Source organism: Haliaeetus leucocephalus, unplaced genomic scaffold (genome assembly GCF_000737465.1).
Source record: "Haliaeetus leucocephalus isolate CR32 unplaced genomic scaffold, Haliaeetus_leucocephalus-4.0 Scaffold0, whole genome shotgun sequence".
NCBI lineage: Eukaryota > Metazoa > Chordata > Aves > Accipitriformes > Accipitridae > Haliaeetus > Haliaeetus leucocephalus.
Genome location: NW_010972436.1, coordinates 9,421,389 through 9,443,194, shown reverse-complemented (window position 1 = coordinate 9,443,194; position 21,806 = coordinate 9,421,389). Strand labels below are relative to the sequence as shown.

At 36.5% G+C, this 21,806-nt stretch overlaps 1 protein-coding gene across 1 annotated transcript in view; it reads left to right on the top strand.

Annotated features, from left to right (window-relative positions):
• The window catches only part of NEBL (nebulette), a 91,708-nt gene that overhangs the window by 49,186 nt on the left and 20,716 nt on the right, over positions 1–21,806 (top strand). Inside the window, exons 19-25 of the mRNA XM_010579516.1 lie at positions 5,240–5,332; positions 5,721–5,812; positions 7,798–7,891; positions 10,222–10,326; positions 11,451–11,622; positions 15,566–15,658; positions 16,637–16,765. Coding sequence (XP_010577818.1) covers positions 5,240–5,332; positions 5,721–5,812; positions 7,798–7,891; positions 10,222–10,326; positions 11,451–11,622; positions 15,566–15,658; positions 16,637–16,765 — 778 coding nt within the window. The remainder of the gene's footprint in view (positions 1–5,239; positions 5,333–5,720; positions 5,813–7,797; positions 7,892–10,221; positions 10,327–11,450; positions 11,623–15,565; positions 15,659–16,636; positions 16,766–21,806) is intronic.

Here is a 21,806-nt window from a genome sequence, read left to right as displayed (position 1 = left end):
AAAAATAGGAGAAACTTTTAACTAAATATTTGAGGAAAAAGTTTTGTCTTTCAAGAATGAGAAACATGAAGTGTATTTCCTAGTATGAGAAACTGAACAGCAGTCGTAATTTGCAATTTAGAAAGATATCATATCACAAAAAAGAAAAACTGTAAAGTTCCTGTAAAGTCTGCATATATTACATAAGGGTTGGTACAGTTTGCACTTCAAGAAGAGGAAAACTATGTCCAGACTTGAGCTGTGTGAAAAGGTGGAGGGTTTGTGCCTCTTTATGTGCTGATGACAAGTTGATCTGTGGATCTGATGAGAGACTGGTTCTGACCTGATGTTGTTTATCTATGGATGCCTAATGTCTTTGGCACTTTAGTGGGCAACTAAAAATAAAATATCAAAATGAGAGTTTATTACAAGTAGAACATCCTTTTCTGATAAATACATGGTAAAACTTGGAAAAAAGTGGAAAAGTGACTGCCAAGCAAGAAAACACTTGTAGCTGCATTGTTCACTTGTTTGGAATTTTTGGTGTGGAGTCCTCTGGGGCCATTTTTATGTTTGTCACATGATTTTTCTCATGATTAGAAACTTTTTTTAAAAATAAAATTGAAAGTAATGCATAGACATGACACTAGATTGTGTTTAAATATTAGTTGAAATCCAAATTAGGGACTCTGGACACCTATTCCACTAGAATTTCCTTGTTTACCGGGTAGTGTTAAATACTGCATTTCCTAATTTGAAGATTCAGTGCAAGCTATCATGTGTTCTAAATCCTGAAATAGTGTTTCTGGTTGGAAAGCTGTAGGTCTTCTTGATTTAAGGGTGGGGTTTTTTCATTGTTGTGTTTGTTTTTTCCCCCCCCATCCTGTGCAATTATGTTGGTTTTTTTTTTTTTTTTAGCCAGATTTGTACTGGTGTTCTAGAAACAAAAACTTAATCTCTGTTACCTACTTGATTTCCAGTTGCCACAGACATTTATTTTGAGAGTAGTCACACACACACACGCGCGTGTGCACACACACACAGAGGCTTATTAGGAGTAGTCTAATGCTTTTTCTCAATACCTTTCAAAATGAAATGGAAAAATAGCGTACAGTGCTCTTGCTATTTTAGAAATCCTAAACAGTGGTGAAGAGGGGAAAATGAAAGGTGGATCAGTATGCTAGTAAACACACTTGAACAAAAGTGTATAAAGAGAAACACAAAATGCATTAGTGGTTTAGCGGTGTGATGTAAGTAGCATGGCCTTTACCTTGCTAGTCTGTGTGTAGAGTTAATATTTTACAAAAGGTATTTTATTACATGCAGTGTATTTGAGATTACTTAAGTCTTGTATAATATTTATTAAAAGTGTAGAATGCCAAATTTAAAGGCAATGTGCGAGAAAGTTTTAAATTATATGTCAGTAAAACGGAAATTATATTGTGCAGTAAGAGTGAAATTATATTGTGTAATTTACAGGAGTCCCAGAGGGAGGGGTAAATTACACCAATTTTGACTCCATTAGATTTAAACATTTTACACATATCTTTGAATTTAGCCAGAAGGACTTAGGACAGCTTTAAAATTGTTTGCTGAGCTAAATGATACTATGGAATGTGAAGCGCATCTGCAGTGTAAAAAAACCCAGAACACCAAACCAAAATAACACTCACTGTACAACCAAACCATGCAAAAAAGTCCATTGCATCATGTTCTGAAAGTGATCAGATTCTTCCAGATGACTTATATTGGAGGCAAAGATCAGAACGGTCTGTTTTCAAATCCTAAAAACAAGGTGGTGACAGCCAAGGGGGGTGAGCTCATCTCACCTGTTGTGGTGATTAGTTTTGAAGCAGCAGCCTCTTAAATAGTTGGAGTCAAGATCTCACAGAACTTTAAAAGCAAACATCAGACCCATGGACTGTAACTGAATCTGAACCAAGAAGCTACAAATAACTAAGAATTTTTTAAAAACTTGTTTATATTGAAGGACAGGCAGGGCTGGACACAGCACCCGGAAGAAGTCTTTTGGGGGAAGATTGTAGTTGTGTTTTTATTTGTGTGAAATCCATGAGGAAACCCCTGTAATATGTCAGTCAACACCACAGAGCTGGGGTCTGATTAAAACTCAAGCAATGGACATTTTGAAGCATTTTAAGGATTGGTAGCACTGCCAATTCTTAAGCTTACCTAATAGTCTCTGTTAAAAGACCCCCTTTTCCAGTGGCTTAGTACTTCTGCCAGTCCTAAACTGTCTGAACTGAAATTTTCCATTCCTGCTCTGTGTTTTGGGCTGGTTTGGTTTTATTTATTTATTTATAAATTTCAGCCAAGGCAGCTTCCAAGTATGAGCTTAGAGAAAAACAAGTTGTTTTGTCTGTGTAAAAAAATTTGGCACTCTCCAGAAGTACCATGTCTTGGAGAAGAGAGTTGAAAATTATCTACTAAGTGACATTTGGTACAGTGGATTTGGAAAAAAAAGGCCAGGAGTGAGGAACTGAAAATGTGGAAGGACTTGGTCAAAGCAGACGGGCCCAATGTGGGGAAAGACGGGCAGAGTGATGTGCTCCTGTGCATAGGTGCTTCCTTCCAGAAGAGCTGAAACAGAACCCAAGGTTGTTTAGACTCATCACTCGCTCACTGTCAATGTGTGTCTGAGGTACCCTTGGTCAAATATTTTCCCTTTCTTTAATGATGGTGTCCACGGAGGTAGCAAGCTACGGTTGTTCTCATGGGTTTGTGCAGTCAATCTAAACAAACCACAAGGGGCTTAAGATGAAGGCACACGAAGGAATGTACATTTCTAGTTTTTTAAATCATGAGAAATTGCCTCCTCAAGAGGTGCCTTTAGGGAGTATTAGTAAGGTCACTAAGTCAATACTCAAAAGCAAGAACCTGACTTCAAGTCCCTGTGTCTAGACCTGATGATCCATTGCCAAAGTGTATGATTTTATACTTTGCCACAGAGGCGGATCTGCTCTGGTTTTCCATTTTGCAAACTACAGTTCAATGGGAATTCTCATTGGATGCAGGTGCTGTATAATCCTATGGTTTTTAAAATTATGTAGCCAGATTAGCTGTTACTTGTCTGTGCTCTCTAGTAAAAATAGTACTCTTCCTTGTCACACTTCCCTTTTTCCTCATTTCACTGCAAAATTAGTGAATTAGTGTGTGTGAAAAACTCAGATGCTTTAGTGAGGAGCAACATAGAAAAGTTCCTGAAGAAATCAGTAATTCTGCAATCAAAGCAGGACCTTAGAGCAGTTAAAGAAAAAAAACCCACATCAGTCATGGTCTGCATGCAAACTACTCTCTAAGTAAGGGTCACTGATTATGTGTAATGAATGAGGCAGAATTCTCTTGAGAAAAACAGTTTTTGGTAATAGATAAAGAAGATTATAAAGCACTTAAACAGGAAGAGAGTGAAGTAGTATAAAATATATTAAAAGCTGTATATGGAGCATATTTGTACAAGGGGCAAAACTAAGGTTACATTTAAGTTAATTGTGTAATTTTCTGATTTTTGTGTCCTTGATTTTGCAGCCTTAAAATGTATTTAACAGAAGTTTTGTATGCCACATTAATATAAAACTGTATAAATTGATTCATTATGCTGTTCCCTTGTTCTTAAAGTACTTTTCCTTCCTTGAGTCTTGCTAATGAAAAATGTTTCCACCTATTATGTACCCCCCGCCCCCCAATTTTGAATGGTTTCGTGAATTTTGGTGTTTTATTACCATTGTAAAGAAAAAGAAAGCATGCCATATCACTGCACTGTGTCGTGGTTTAACCCCAGCCAGTACCTAAGCACCATGCAGCCGCTCACTCACTCCTCCCCCACACAGTGGGATGGGGGAGAGAATCAGGAAAAAAAAAGGTAAAACTCCTGGGTTGAGATAAGAACAGTTTAGTAGAACAGAAAGGAAGAAACTAATAATGATAACAACAATAATAAAATGACAATAATAATAATAAAAGGATTGGAATATACAAAACAAGTGATGCACAATGCAATTGCTCACCACCTGCTGACCTATGCCCAGTTAATTCCTGAGCCCCCCCCCCAAGGCCAGCTCCCCCTAGTTTATATACCGGGCATGATGTCACATGGTATGGAATACCCCTTTGGCCAGTTTGGGTCAGCTGCCCTGGCTGTGTCCCCTCCCAACTTCTTGTGCCCCTCCAGCCTTCTTGCTGGCTGGGCATGAGAAGCTGGAAAATCCTTGACTTAGTCAAAATGCTACTTGGCAACAACTGAAAACATCAGTGTGTTATCAACTTTCTTCTCATATTGAACCCCAAAACATAACACTATACCAGCTACGAGAAAGAAAATTAATGCTATCCCAGCTGAAACTAGGACACACTGTAAAGGATGGCGTGGTCTACAAGTATTTTTAATTTATGGTGGCATAAGAGATTTGAAGCTGAATGTGCTGAATACTGGACAGGTATTTAGTAACAGACAGTAAGACACAGATAATGCACAGATTTGTCCAAGATGAGCCTTTTGGATAGCATATGGAAAACCAGAAAATATGATGCCTTTCTTTTTAGTACCACATCCACCTAACCTTACAATTCTTTCTCAATAAGTTGAATTCCAGTTTTGGTACATATGCTGTATAATTGAAGAAATTCTGGTTTTGTGCATCTTTCAAATTATGGAGTCTACCATATCCAAACATACTGCTGTTTAGAAGAGATTAAATGTGGCAAAAGCAACAGTAAATATCTGACAGCATCTTCAAAGGCATCATACATCCAAACATCTGCATTGTCCCTGATGGGCCTGTGTGTGTTTTTAGAGAACTTGAATGAGACTTTGAAGTCATCCACCCTTTTAAGAAGGGTGAAGTGTTTGGTTTCTGAAATGGACTGATAGACTCCGTAGCAAGATAATAGCAAGACCAAGTCATTGCCAGAGTGATGCAGATCTCCAAGTAGTATATGCAGCATCCCAATTATCATGAAGATAGCCACAATCCCATGTGATGTATATTCCCACTGTAAGAGTTTTAGGATACTAGGCTTGCTACATGCACTCTCTGCTGCATTGTATCAAACAAGATGCATTGGAAACCCTAGCAGCCTGTTTCAGAAATTAAATATAACTGTTCCTTTTCAGGTCAATAGTGTTGGTAGGTGTGGTCTAGCTGTGCAGTATGTGTAAGGGAGAGATTACAAAATGTTTGTTGTGTTGTAGTGCATGTCTGTATCTACTTTAAATTGCTAATATTTTGTAATATTTATTGTGCAGATTAAATACAAGGAAGAAATTCAGCATGCAACAACTATTTCTGATCCACCTGAACTAAGGAGAGTTAAGGAAAACCAGAAGAATATTAGCAATGTGTGCCCCATTTTCATTGCTTGCACACTTCTCTCTGCTGTATTAAATACGTTTGTGCCTCAGTGAATACGCCTGTGTTGTTTGTGCTAGTTCTTGTTTGTCCACAAAGACTAATTTAATCAATTAATGGTAAAATAATAACTCCTTAGCCTTGCACTTTGATTAACATCAATGAGAGTGAAGTATTCCTGTTGAAATACCAATTGTCTGTGTCTGAAATAGAACTGCAAGAGGGTGAGTACTAAGTATCGTGTGGAAAGATGTGGGTGTTTATTAAGGAATGGTGTTTTCCATCCAAATGCAGTGTGCTCTTCAATGATGTCTAACACACTGTTGTATTTCTGTTACTTGGAAGCCTCGGTGTAATATCTTCTGCCCTGTCTGCTAGGTTCAGTACAAAGAACAGCTCTGCAAAGCTACGCCTGTGAGTGTCACCCCTGAGATTGAAAGAGTCAAGAGGAATCAAGAGAATGTCAGCATGGAAAGTTGCTCTCGTTTAATACTTTGTATGATTTTTGGGTGCAGAGGATGAGTACAAAGTTCTGCCTCCAGAAGCTGTGCCTTTTCGTTAGTTAGGTGTGGACTTAGTAATGGAATTACATGAAAACCTTTTAGGAAGCAATTGTGAAAAGCCATTGCTTGGTTTGGGAAACGGCATGTGAAGCATCACATATTCGATTAAAGAAATGGCTGCAATGTTTTGAAATTTTACTCTCTGTCTTGGATATTTGCAGGAAATCTTGACAGATTTTTTTTTTTAACAGACTACCCTTTTCCAGCTTTTTTTTTCTTTGCTTTGTAAAAAATTGGCTACAGTTCTACTCAAACTCCAGCTCTCTTACCTGTCTCTTTCTGGTTCCTCAGTAACCTTCCTATCAGAGTTTAGTATTTAATGGCTGACATAACCATTAGAAAGTCATACTTTTTGCAGGAGCACAGGGGAGAAGGTAAGGGTTTTTGGAACACACTGCTGCCTTCCTGCTTTGCTGAAGTTGTACCTTGTTAGTGAGTCTTTGGGAGACTAGCCATTCTCCTCACTGGCAACTGCTATCAGCAGCTGTATTTCCTGGGGCTACAAATAGTGTTTCCCTGGGGTGTTTTCTGCCATGTTCCTCAAATTATTTTAGAGTTACAATTTTCAAGAATACTGTCCCTCTAACTTAAGTGTATGCTATTTATTCCTGCATTTATGTTGCTATATTTAGCTCTCCTAAAATGCACGCTGTTCAAAGAAACCTGTTTTCCCAAGTGATTCAAACCTGTCTGGGTAGTTGTTCTACTCACATCATTGTTTACCTCTCACCAATTTTTGTGTTGTGCAAATTTCATTGGAAAGATTGAATTCTCTTTCGGGTCACTGGAATAGCTTTGGGTGAAGATTCTTCAACTTCAGACATTTCTAGAAACATTAAGTCTTGAATAATCATTTTATCCTTACAAATGTTAGTTTGCAAGTTTAATCCATTTGATAGCTTACTGTCATTTTTATAAAATCTTAATTTTTCAGTTGGAATATGTTGATGTGGACAGACCAAAACTGTGTTGTGTGGGAAGACAATACCTTGAACAATATGTATGTTAATGCCACAATGCACTGTAAAATTAGAAGCATGATGTGTCAGTACAGTTATCCTTGTCACAAAACCAAGAGCTTACTGAAAAAAAAAAAGTTTGTGTGGAAACGTTTATTTTACATAAAACTATATGGATTGGCATAAATCATGCAAGAATCTCTAATTATTTACTAAATGTGTACCATATCTGACTTCCCAGTATTTGGGGACAGGGTTAACATTAGACTGATTGGTCTGTCAATGCCACATCCTATCCTTTATCCTCTTTAGATACTGATCCTTTAGTGTGCATTTGGTATATTCATCATTGCTACAAGTGTATTTTGTTAAAAAGTAATAGAGGGGATATTTCCACAGTACATTTAAATAAACACATGGTGAAATTTAGGCAGTTGGATTCAGTTGGAAGTTGTCTGATATATTGCACCCCCTGTGTTTAATCACCTTTGAATATATAGAATATAAAAGTTAGAACACGGATGGTATCCTTATGGAATCTCTATGTCTGGACAAATATACATTTACAGTGGGCATTGCTGAAATTCAGTTTTTTCATTTTCTCTGCTTGACTTTACTGCATTATTTGTGGCTTACCCCATTCCAAATATAAGATATCCCTCTATACTGCCAAAGACCTGTGTGGTGAATGTCAAGATGTTGTGTGCCTATGTGTGTATATATCCACACAAATGCATTAATAAGACAACTATACAGAAAAAATTCAAAGTTATGCTTCAAAGATCAAGTTTTATAACCTTTAATAAACTTAAAATGCATTTTAGCTTTTCAGTTGTTTCCTGGATGACCTTTTAAATCATACATTTTAATGTAATACAATGTGATATTGCTTTAGCTGAAATAGTATGTACCGTTTTATTCTGTTAAATAATAGGTTCACTACAGAGAGCAGCCTGGCAAAGCTACTGCTATGAGTGTCACTCCTGAGATAGAGAGAGTCAAGAAGAATCAAGACAATATCAGCTCGGCAAGTTGTTTGAATCTTTTTGTCATTTAGATTTTCAGTCATTGTAGGAATATAACAAGGATATGCTTTTCCATTTAGATTTGATGTGTCAAATCCAACTGCATCATATACTAAACGGATTTTTTTTATCCTTTGAGTACATGCACTGCACATATGGGCAACAAAAAATACTCAAACCTGCCTGATTATGCTTGCAAAAAAAGTAGGTGGTTGTGTTGGCACCAGTATTTTTCAAGGAGAGAATCAGTAGAGGTCAGTCATTCTTTCAAGAATCTTTGTCTCTTGTTACCAAGTTTTAGTTGCTAGATTGCAGGAGTAAATTACAGTAAAGAACAAAGGAAATGAGAATTTAACTTTAGTGCAAATTTCATTTTTTTATGATTTAAAGCATGGAAGCATATAGTCATCCATTTCACTCTGTGACATACCAGCTATGTTAGAGCTGAGTAGTCCTAAATAGATCCTATTACTAAACACTAAGGAGTAAAATACTATATTTTTCTTGGCTTTTGTGGAAATACTTACTTTTTTTTTTTTAAATCACCATGATAGTGGTGTAAGAAGCAGCAGGCAGTTCTAATAAGAAGCAAAGAAAAAGTCAAACCAGCATGGCGAAGTAAAGGACCAGACTAGTCACACTGCAGTCTGTGTCCTCGACAGTGAAACAGTATCAGTGACAAAGCCCCTGCAGATGGCAAATAGAACAGGTTTCATGCAGAGCCACTGTCTCAAGGTGGCAGAAGAGAATGAATAGTAGTGAACGCTCTAGAACTGAGTGTAGGGGGGGAAAGTAAAGTAGGTTGGATTTGTCAGAGGATTAGTCTAAGGACAAAGGAACAGAATCTGACCTTGTAACTACATATGTCTTAAGTACGTTCTTAAAATGCTCATGCATATCTACCAAAGTCAATTAGTTTTGAGGTGCATAGTTAAAAATAAGAGAAAAACTTCCCAAGAGTTCTAGACTTTAAATATTTTTTTTATTTCTGAAAATCAAGCTTTTTTTTCCCAAGTGACTGCTTCACTTTGTTTCTCAAGATTTACAGGGATAAATATTCCTCTATGGTAATGAGCAGTAGATGAAAACCAAACTATGTTGGTTGTAATTATTCTGTCCAGAAAATGCCTTATATTCAAAAGCATATGTAGCTGAATGTATTTGCTAAGAAAATTTATTGTTTAATTAAGAAGGGTTTGAAGAATATGCAGTACCATATATTTCTGTTTCTCTGTATATTACTTCAAACTTACTTATGAAACATAGACACCAGTACTCATATTTTCATAGCTATGTTGTGCTTAGCTAATATGTAATTTTAAGGAGAGTTAGACAATTTCAATTGGTTTCCCACATCACAAATGCATGTTGAAATAGATTTGCACAACTGATTTGAGAGGTAGTACTTTGAGTATGAATGTATAAGTAAATCTAAAATATTTACTAACACTCAGTATGCAGGTTACAATGCAGTGTAGGAGCTAAGAGAGTCCATTAGTAGAAGAATTCAACCAGCCAGCAGAAACTGTAAGAGTATTCACTCTAGAACCAACAAGTAGGACCAACTACTTTTACTGGTTTAGAATTCTGAGTGTGGGGAGGTTTTTACCTTTTTTTTTTTTTTTTTAACACATAATTAACCTTGCATCTTTACAAGCCTGTAAAATGCCACAAAAGAAGCTAATTAGGAGGCGTGTGACATAGGAGGTTCTGTACTTACTGATGCACAAAACACAGAGCCCAAATGTTCTCTTTGAAAGCAGTGTGTTCAGATTTGTCCCAGAAGTTGCTTTTGTGCTGCTAGCAAAGACTAGCTACCAAAGAGGAGTAAGAAGGCTGCCACAGGACTAATCTGCTTGTAAGAGTTGAATTCCCTGTGGACCCATGGGTTCTCATGCTAATCCCAACCTGGAAGCAGACAGGACAGAATCTAGGTCTGTCTGGGTAATAAGGGAGCTTATCATCAGCCATACAAATATGTTTTAAAGATGTCCAAGTCGCAGTGGTGTTTTCTTATTATTTATCTTATTTTTCAGTTGATAAATGAATTATTTCACTTATGTCATTTAAACAGTCAAGAGTTTCAGCTTTCAGGTAAATACTATTTTTTTGAGTAAGTGATTGATGGAATAAATGTGCCCTTTGGCCTTACCAATATACCAGCTCATCTGTATCCTCCTTCTGGAAAAAGTCACTAGAAAATGAGTGTAAAGAAAGAAACAAGGGAAGTGTTGGGCATTGTGATTTGGAAAAGATACCATTGCATGGTGTGATTCTCACCACCCTTTCTACTGTAAACAAAAATTTCATGTGTGCTGTTGGTGTTTTGCAGGTCAAGTACAGCAGTGATCAGAGGCAGATGAAAGGTAGACGTAGTGTGCTTCTAGACACACCTGAGCTAAGGCATGTCAAAGAAGCACAAAACAACATCTCAATGGTAGGGTACTTTCTTCCTATAAGTAGAGTATACTAAGGAATGGCACTTGACTTCCACTGGATTTGCCTTCCATTAATATAGGTAACTGATGAAACTCTCTGCTCAAGTGTGGAAGGAATATTTTCTTCTTATGCCTGTTGAGGGAGTGTTTGCTAACTGCATATGACTGTAATGAACATTTTCAAAATACTAATAAACAGTTTTCTAACAGTTAAATGTCTGTTCTTTTGTTTGGTTTTTTTTCTTTAAAAAAGTACACACCTCATTTGAGCATCACACAGTTTGACTGGATTAGGTGACACACTTCACCTTGTGCCTGTGCACGTTCCTGGTTTCTGCGTGACTTTTGTTCTTGGAATGAGTTGTTTTGTGTGCATTTGCTTGTGTGAGAATGTTTGTCAATTTAATTCTTTGATTATTAAGACTATTTAAAAAGTAAATATGCATAATCAGGGATACTACTTTATAACTCTTACTAATACTGGTTTTGTTCCAACACTTGATTATATAACACTTTCTTCCCTAATGTCCTTGTTTTTACTTTCTTTTTTTTTTTTTGGAAAGTAGGCTGCTTAAAATAAGTAGAATTCTTTCTGAAAACTTAAGTTTAAAGCCAGCTGGCATATGATAAAACAAAAGAGCAAAAGAGTACCTTTTGTATGAAACTGTGTACATAATCAAAATTCTCAGTGAATGAAAATACTTGAGTTCTTTGGAACTATTACTGCTGGAACATAATTTACTGACAGATGTAGTTGTCTACATCAGTAGAGAGCTATCCTATCTTAGAGAAGAAGGGAATGGACCAGATAACCTCCTGAGGGCTTTTCTTGTCCAGTGTGACTATAAGATGATGCTTTGTTGCTTCAGTTAATGCCTAATTCAGTGGCAATGGAAAACAAATGCAAAAATGATAAAAAAATATCAGGAGATCAAGTTAGGGAGGTAGAAAAGACTTGCCAGCCATCCAGTCTATCTCATGTGTGTAAGAATTCTATTATGATGCAAAACCCAAATAATATAAGTGGCTCATAAAACACACACGCTTATGCATTCTTGCATAGAATAACTATTTGCTGTCAGTTGCAGCTTGGGGAAAAATGTAATTCTTCTTGTTTTCCTAGGTAAAATACCATGAAGATTTTGAGAAGACAAAGGGCAGGGGCTTCACCCCTGTGGTAGATGATCCTGTAACAGAGCGGGTGCGGAAAAACACCCAAATTGTGAGTGATGCAGCATATAAAGGTGTGCATCCACATATTGTTGAAATGGATAGAAGACCTGGAATAATTGTTGGTAAGTTGTTAAATGCTGTTGCTATGAAGACACTCTGGGGATGATGAAAGCCTCTGCTTGTGTTCTCCATTATAACCATGAAAAAGTACTTCCAGATTTCATTTTCACTCTTTTCTCAGTATGAAACTTGGGTTGAACTGCTGGTTCAATGCCAGCTTCTGGTGAAGTAATAATGGGAATGAATGGGAGATACATTGTTATTTGCTCTGTAATTTGTTTTTCAAATATGGGTAGTCATTGCTATTATTTCAAGTTTGAATTTTGATTCTTCAAGAAAGGCCAAAATATCTGCAATAATCTTCATTTTGCACAGAAGAGAGATGATTAAAGCTGTGATTCTCCAAGATTTCAATGTTTAAATGTTGCAGACCAGTTTGATGTTTCCCCTTCTGTCAGTCAGCAATTTCTCCAGAGCTGCACATGCTCCATTTACTTCTTGTTTTAGAATTTCACACAGCTTTCAAAATATCTCAAGCTATAATTCATCAATAACTCACTATATCTCTGGTAAGCCAAATACCAGTGTTCAAAAAGTGATGTTCTAAAAGATGGTCCAAGATAAGACCAGGTACTCGGGGGGTAGAATACAGGTTGGTTTTGTATGTAGAGACAGAGTATTGCATTAAGATGTCATTTGGGGTATTAAAAATAAACACTATTTCAAAATCAAAACGGATAGTTGAAATCTCTTAAAAGTTAGCAAGTCTTCTATGGCAGAGGAAATGGTGACCTGACATTTTTATTTTTTTCTCTTTTCCTTTTCTTTTGGCGTGTCCTTTTTCTGTTTTTCTGTGCTTTACAACAGTGTAGACCGCAGATGGTCTACATAAGGAAAAATATGCTGTGAGATAGCACTCTAAAATCCTTCATACATAGTAATAATAGCAAGGGTTGATTTTAAGTCTACGTCTCAAAAATCAGAGAAATTGCAGGTCAAATGGACTACTTGGTGGGTCATATAGTCCATCTTCCTGCCTAAAGCAAGGTTAACTATATCTATATCATGCCTGGCAATGCTTCGTCAGTATTTTCCTTAAAGTCTCCAAATGAGTCTCCACCACATAAAGAAGTGTATTTCTTTCCTTTTGTATGTTTGTAGCTACAGCCTTATGTCACAAGGGGTTTCTCAAAAGTGAGTATTTAGAGAGCTCTGCCTGGGGAAGATGCTTTTAAGCACCTGATGCTTTTAAGACCATGCAAGTCTCAGAGGGTCACACATTCTGGATCTAGGGCAACAACTTGTTCAGAAAATCATTGTCTGTAGAGACCCAAGCACTTGAACTCACTTGCATAGCTAGAAGCGGTGCAGCCAAAGAGAGAGAGAAAAGCTCCTGCAAAATCGCAGTTTAATATGCAGTTTGCAATATGCTGTTTAGTGCGCATTTCAGACCTCGTACTCTGTACTGCATTGCACACGTGCTGTAGCCCTGTGTAAGAGTTGTGTACAATCCTGTGTTCAATAACTGAAGGCTTGCTAGCACAAACAGATTAGGATTAAGAACATCCCTGAGAGAAATTCTTGAGCTGTAGTAACTGAAATATTAGTACTGTTTATCACCTTAAAATACTCCAGTATCAAAACACACAGGAATTCTTAACTCCCTGTGCTCACAAAACAGAAAAGTAGTACAATTATTTAAAGGAAAGAGGCCATGACAAAGCTGTGAGCCTAATATCCAGTGACATTTCAGCTAATGCTTTTTCAGAGTGAACTGCAATTATAATATCTGCTTGTTTAAAAAGAAGCAGTGAGCTCCCTGCTCATGGAATGTCCTTGGCAGCTAGAAAAAAAAAAATCACAGGCTGAAAAAAACAACTATGACTCCCTTGAGTTTTTTCCTAGCTGGTAATTGTTCAGCCAGTTAGGAAAAGTACCTCTGTGTTAGAGTCCATCTGGTTGGTTTTTTATTGGTGAAGCTGTAACAACTTTTTCAAATGCCTGGTTGCTAAAATTAATGCCTCTGCTTTGGAAAATAGGCACTAGTTTTAACCATGCTAAACCATTCTAAACTCATTGAGATGAATTAATCTAACTGAGCTTTGGATCTGTGACTAAAGAGGCTCCATGATTCTCATGTGAGTATAAGGATATTTTAAATTGGCAAAAGTTACCAAGAAGTTAAAATTGATTGGCGCTAGAAATTGCCAAGATTCTAACTATGTTATTTCAGATTACAGAGATAGATAAAATCAATACAAATCAATGGCTGCTGCACTGATGCTGCCACAAAGCCGTACTTATTATGTTTTTACTTATTAAGGCATGATCAAACAGAAGTTGGGTATTCACCAGTTCCTCCACCCCTTTCATGCCTGTCAGTGCTTTATGTAGTTGCATAATTTATCACCGTTAGGACTAACACATAGTTTATCAAACGATTTTGCATTGGCTTTTATTCATCATGTCAAGAAGGAGTTAGCACTATGCCTCACCTTATGGGAGTTGCAGTAGATAACACATAATGTACATACAATTGAATGTATTCTAAAGCCATGGGATTTATTTTATTAGGTCTGTCTGTTCTTTCCATTGCCTCTAGGCTATTAATAATTTGAAACATGACATATTTGGGATCCCCACAGTCCTACTTTACCTACCAACCCATTATTTAGCTTGATACCAGTGAAACCAGCAAAAGGACCAAGTTGGGAAGACAATTATTTTTCCCACTTCCAATGCATTGAGTAAATCTAGCAGACAGGTCTGCCCAAGAAGCAAACCACAAGTAAAAAGGTGTGATCTGGTAGATTTGTGCTTTAACTGCTTGTACTTTACATGAAGGTTTTATTTTAAACTGGTTTGAAGAGATTAAATTATTTTTATATTTTTAGACATAGCAGATATGAATTGTATATATTAGATTGATGTGAGTAGATCAAGAATTTACACTGTAGCTGCTTCTGCTTTTGTTATAAGCCTCCTCTTAACTTGTACAACACTGTAATTACTTGTTAAAGGTTTATTAAAAACATGGTTGAATCTGTATTCACTTTTCTGCTTTCTGCTTTCTGATTATAACTTAAACTCAGATATGAAACTAATTATTTCATATTGACTCTTTTTTTCTTTCAATATCCAGTTCAGGCAAGTGTATTCAAGAGATATTAATAGCTTACTTGTATGAATTAAAGCTGGAGATTTTATGATTACTACTGTTATTGAATCCATACATTGAATTCCAAAAATGCTTTTCAGTAGTGGATCAACAGTAAGTCTGTGTCCCAGGAAACTTAGATATTTGGAAGACAAAGGGAATTACTAGTTAAGAGTGGGCTTCATTGTACCCAACTGTAGATGTCTACAATGTAGTTTTCTACAGCTGAATTTGTCACCCTAGGCCTTTTTTTGTATTAATTAAGAAAGATGGATGCTTCATACGAATTGAGCAACTTGTAGAAGTTTATTTTGGGTAGGATGAACTATGCCCCTGATTTTGCTTATTAGGCTGACTTGATCTCTGCTGTATGCAAAGGAGGGCCTGTAGTGCCTCTGTCAGCTGTAGAGATGTATACTGCCAGCTGTCAGCTATAGGGATATATACTGCAGTATCTCTGTGGAATAAGGATGCTGTTGGTGGACTGGGGACATAATCTTGTAGCTCTGATCATTTTGGATCTTCTAGTGGAAAAGAGCTCTGGTATGTGATATTTAACTTGTTTCCATTTATTTAGACTTAAGAAAATACTAGGGTCATATTTAGAAGAGGAAAACAAAAATTGGGAGAAAAAGTCTCCTTAAAATAATGTCAATGCTTAAAATGAATGCACTAAGTTCCTTTAAGCAGGAAATTAATGCTTTACGGTCCTTTCAGGTGAATATATAGATCTTTTGGTTAATTTCTAGATGAAGGAAATTGTTTGCTGATTGTTAAAACTCATTCCTTTCATGCTTTTACTTCCTTTGTTGTTTGTCTGTCTTATAATTTCTGTGCTTTGGGAAAAGATCTTAAAGTTTGGCGCACAGATCCTGGCTCCATCTTCGACATTGATCCTCTGGAGGACAATATTCAGTCTAGGAGTCTGCATATGCTTTCTGGTATTGCTTATATCCTGACTTTTCCCCAATTCAGCTTTTTATGTTTATGAAACTAAGTTGATACAGTAAATTTTCAGGACAATGTGCCAGCCATATGTTTTATAAGTATGTTTTCATATATATATATATAACTGTTAAAAGCAGCGTTTTATAGGAATTTCAGCTGTAATCACATGTGCAGATAAGAAATAGTGAAATAAATCTTATCCTAAACAACAGTTTTTCATACAACTTACAAGCAGTCACTTAAAAAGCATTGACCTATTTTGTCTTCACTATAAGTAGAATTTTCAAATAGTTGGACCTTACTAAAATTTCAGAGATGTAGAAGGTGGCCTATTTATGAAATTGATTTATTTTCTATGCACATTTTGCTTATATGGCACATGATAGTATGCCTTGTGCTATTGTTTGCAACTCCAAGGTGTTCATAATTTAAGGGTAGATGGAAAAGGAGAGAAGGTAATGCAATAATAGGCAGCAATGTTTTGGCTCTACAAGTTTTTCGATTTTTTTTTCCCCCTAGAAGTGTTTGTTTTGAACATTTAATTCCACACATGAATTTCTTTGCTACTGATAGTGGAACTTCAAATATTCCTTCAAATGTCATACTGCAATATTTCCAGACGCACTTGTATGATCAACTTGTATGCATGCTGAGATAAAGGAACATTTTGATTTTCCACTGGAAATTTTCATATGCTTCATCTTCATCCCTTTTTCTTCCATATCTCAATCCTACCTTCCATTTCTGCTATTCTTTTAAAGCAGAGAACATGCTTAGTTGTATCTGATTTTGAAGCAACCTTTTGAACTAATGGTGTTGAAAATGGATACAAAATTGTGAACAATTCACTTTAATTTTAATGCCATCAGTGTATGAATATTAATGTCAGCAGTGTTGGGGTTTTTGTGGTTGCTCATCTTTGCACTTCTGTCATCTATTTACTGTGATATTCTTTCTTTCTACCTTTGTAGAAAGAGCAAGCCGTTACAGTAAGCAGTATTTACATTCTACCAGTTTGGGAGATTATAAATCAGATGGCTCTGACACGAACCCTACCTTTTCTTACTGCAGTGAGATAACAAGGCCATCTGATGAAGGAGGTACCCCTTATTCCCACCTTTTTCACTAATGACACTACGACAGTGTGTTGAGACCTCACAGGCCTGTATTAACTCCATATGCTTGTATAGTCACAAATCATTAGAAACTATGTAAGCTATTGCCTGATTGATTAAGGAAGCAAAGCAAAATCTCAAGACTGCACAGTTTCTTGCATGCTGTATTGCTTTATCGTGTATTCTCCTTCACCATTTTGGTAACACTGTCAGTCCGAAAGCCCTGCTAACTCCCATTTACAATGTTTAACAGGTGTGTTGTGTTTTTTGCAAAATGTACATGAATCTGTTTTTTTTTTTTTCTCTTGAAAGACACAATGTAACTGAAAGAAATACATCTCTGAAGTGAAAAAAAAAAAAAATTACCTTGTGCTTTTGGTGAGCAAATCAAGCATATAATAGTATTTTAGTGACTGAAGTACTTCTTTCCGTATTAAACTATGCAGGTGCTTGTGACTCTCTGTTTCCATCCTAAGAAAAAGTGTACCAACTTGTAACTTTCTCACATATGAAAGTTTTCTTATACTCTCAGCAGTTTGGGAACCAGAGTTAATATTCAGCTGGGAAGCTTATATAGTCTGATATTGTTTAACATGGATTAATATTAGAATACTTTGACGAACCTGCATTCCTAGGTACAAAACCACATCTTGCATCTGTTTGATGCCACAGATTAGAACAAAATTTATGAAAATGATGAATAAAGGTCTAGACATCCTAGTGGCATTACAGTGTATGCTAGATTGACTGATGAATTGTAAATATTCAGAAACATTGCATTCTAAATATGTATTTTTAAAAAATAGTGATTTCTGCTTCTCAGTTGTGAAAGAAGGTGCATTGAAAAAGTTATCAAAAGGGTTACTAATTTTTTTTTTTTAAGAAGGTGTTAAGAGTAAAGCTGTTGCTACCATTTAGTTGCCTGGCATCCTTGAATTACTCATGCTTTTAGAAGTTTTTAAGGCATCTTAATTGTACAGTGTGCCTGTTTATGTTCTCCCACTTGCCAGAGTAATATGTTATTATAGTGGCTAATGTTTAGGGAGTGTACGTTGTGTTAGGTGCCATGTAAATACATACAAGCAGCTCTGACTAAGAACAGGTGAGGAAGAAAGTGTTCAGACTGAAGAACTAACTCTGAACAAAGAAAGAAACACCCATCTTTGACAGAACTGTAATCCCTTATATCATGTCTGTTCATCTTTATTTGATATTTTAACTATATGCCCAACTCTTTTAATATATGATAGCAATAATGCACATCATGCTGGGTTTTATGTCTCTTCCTGTGATGATGTGAAGTGGGCTGCAAAGCCCAGTGCATATTGTCTCTCTATATCTGTTCTGATCTTTTTTGGCTCTGTTCCAAGCCATTTTAACATTGCTTTGTCAGCTTGATTTGATTGTTAACAGATATTTTTTATTACTTGCCATATTGAGAATAGGAAATGGGCTTTATTTTCCCAGTTGTTTTGGCACTAGCAAGCTTGCTTTTTGTGTCTCTATTTAAATCTATTGTTGTGGTGATGTGTTGAATAGGTCCTTGCCAAGATCAACATATTTTAGCAAGATATTGTTTCCGCTTTTGACCCAGCTGGCTAGCCAGGGTTTGAGCACTTGCAGACAGTTCCCATTGCAAGGGAGAAATAAATTCCAGAGCTAAGTAATTTGACATAATCCTAATGATTTACAAGAAAATGCCATTTCTGTGAACACACTCAGAAGAAAACAGCAGAAGATAGCATCCTTGGTCAAAAATACCAACCTTTTTCACGGCAGCATCCCATCCAAAACGTTGTTTAGCACATAGCCACAAGATGAGTTTGCCTTTGACCTTTATACAGTATGTCTTATGGCATACCACAGTAAATGAGAACCAAATGCATTTTGCTGAGATTTCATGGCAGTTTCTCATGGGGTTTGTACTTTTAGATCTAGCAGTGTTTTTTACTGGCAATAGTTCAATCTAATGGCACGCCAACATGAGACAGTTGCAGACCTGTGACCAATTTTACAACCTCTAAGTGTCTTTGGCCTTGTCTCATGATCTTTCAGATATTTCTATGTTGTTCAATTGCAAATTTATTCTAGATACCTTTGCTGATATTTGACCCACAATTCAAGTCTTCTGCTGCCACTGCTGATGGAATTGTTCCTTAACCACCCCTCCCAGCCCTTATCTGGGTCCCTGGCTTCATACCAGATGTTAAAGGCTTATTTGGATCTAAATAACTCTCTCTCTTGTCTTTGGGGAATTTCAGTAACAACATCACAGGGAGGCTACTAATGTTCACTAGAATTACTTCTTCCTATTTGATTCCCTGACCGTTATTTTAGATGATGATGTTGAGCTGAGCCAAGTGTGCCTCCCAGGGAACTTTCCCTGCAAAAATCAGTATATTTTTGCATGATGTGAGTTCAGGAAAATCCCTGTTCTCCCTTTTAGACTACTACAGGTAAAACTGGATAGGAAACAACTGTTAATGCTTTCCAGCAAGCCTGATGCAAGTGATGAACTTACATTTTGATTCTCTTTTTGAAATTACTTTTCAGCTTTGTCTGTCCTTTTTGCAGCTTCTCCCTGTTAGTGTTTTTCAAGGCTGACTTTATTACTTCATGGTATCACTGAATTTTTTTGCCATACTGGACAGAAGGTATTGCACTAAGAGCTTCTCAGTCTACCTAAATGCTTTGTAATTAATTACTACCAATACAAAGATTTCCTTTTTACCTGCAAGCCATTCTGTAGCACTTCACAGAAACAGTTGGATGCCACATTAGTTCTTGCAAAATTCTCAGCTGTTTTTCAAATAGTTATTTTCAGCTTGGCTAAAGAGGAACAGAAGCTAATGATTTCTCTCTTTCAATCCTGCTTTTAACACTGATGTTGCAACTTCTCAGACATGGAGCTATTCATTCATTTTTGGGAAGCTTTTTCAGATTATTTTCGTCAGAAAGAGAAGTTGAGATATATGTATGTCAGATTTATTTTTGTTTATAAAGACAGACCAGACAGTTCCTTCTTCACAGAACACTGTAGGGAAAAAAACAACAGAAAAGAAAAAAGAGACAGTTTCTTTGCTTTCAATTCAGGTCTTTCTAGAGCGCATTGTGTCTGACAAATTTCTCAGCTGGTTTTTTTTTTTAGTTTCTTTATAAAATGTTTTCTCTCTGTCCTGATTTTCTGTGCAGTCGTACACACTGTTTTTCTCCTAGTTCTTTTCACACTCACTGTCTTGCTCCTCTTCCTCCCCTACAAGTAAGGTCCCCTCCTGTTAGTTTGCATTCCGGCACCAGGAGAGGGTGATCTGGTTCATATGGCTCAACACCTGTTCCAATATTGCATTACTTTGGATAGTTGTATTTGTATTTCAACCATCTACTCCACAAAGGAGATGAATTGCTTTTACACATAACTCCCATTTATGTATAATTATGGAGTTTTCGGTGACTGATGACAGAAGGGAATACAGGTATTGCCTATTTGGACTTTTTGTATTCACGGTCTCTACAGTGTTTCTCAGAAGTTGTGCTAAACCATGTATTTTTATAAAGATATCTTCTCCTATTTCAAGGTCTCCATGTAAAATTGATCTACCGTCTTTTGCTAATAACTTAGTTCAGAAAGTGAAAATGGCATTTAGTTCATACCCTCATTGCTCAAGACCATTTTGTGTAGTTCTGTTCCCCCAAAGGCAAGGGTAAAAATGCTTGAAAGTAGCACCAGTTCACAGTATTGGAGACTTTTTTTTTTTAAAGGCTTGTTGTTTTAGAACACTTTCTCTATATATTCTTCACAGTAGTTCCATCTCCGGAGACTGAGGCGGGGAAAGGACTTCTTAACACTAGAGTGTTAATATGTGGTACGATGTAAGATATGGAAATGAATTTGTGGTGTATGATCCAATGCCAGTCACAGAAACCAAGCTCAGTTGCTCAAAGCTATGTGTGTACAGGTATAGACAGTGGCAAGATAAAGTGAAGGCTGCAAGTAAACCTTTAAGGTTAATTAATACTTCTCTTCAGGCCCATTGTTTGTAGTAAGCAAAGGAACAAAATACTGCCAGCAGAGGAAATTCTGGTTTAGGATTAAAATGTCAAAGAATTTAAGTCTTTGAGAGTGCAGAAGCTTGCCCTTAAGGAAGTTGACCTAGTATCTACAGGGGTCACTCAGCTACTACTGGAACAAATTTCAGGCTTTGCCATGATGGCAGGGAAGTGACTGTACACATTTGTCTACTACTAGAACAGAGCATCCTGATGACTGGCCAGATGATAGCAGATGAGCCATGGCACTGCTACTAGGGCTACCGTTTTTGTCACTTCTGTTTTGCATTGGTCTTTGACTCATTTTGAGGTGAAGAATTCCTCATAGTGTGTTTGGAATGAGAAGATCTGTCTGCAGTAAAGAGTATCACTATTATTCTCATTCCACTGTTATTTATTCATTCTCTCTCTTTGTCTTCTATTATGCAACAATTTGTGTACACATTTTGTTTTCATTATACTTCAAGTGAAAGTGTTTTCCGTAGGGTTCCTCCTTTTGTTTTAGTTCTCAAAGTCCTTTTATGCTGCTTTCCTTCAACCCTGTTTCAACTGCAGAATGTTTTCATTTCACTTTCTAATATTCTTCCTTCTCTCAGTTTTTACTTTAATTATCTTTCAATTTATTGTCTCTCTGTTTAGCTCTCTCCTGTTTTTCTTTGATTTAAATCAGCAGGATTTTATTTAATGTTACCAAGTTTTGCTTTCAGTCTGAAGGTTTCTACTTTAAAATGATCTTAATGAATGTCCTGCCATAGATGAATTTAACTTTTTTTGTCCCTGGTACACCCTTTTTTCTTTTTAGTTGAAACCTTTTACATTGGTTTTCTCCCCTTTTGCTTTTGACCTTCTTTTTTTGTCTTCTGTTTCCTCTTACCTTCTAGTTTAATTGGTGTGCATCAGCATATAGACATGATATATACATTTTTCCTTAACATATGTTCAGAATTTTTCAGCATATTGAAGTGTCCCTTTATTCTTA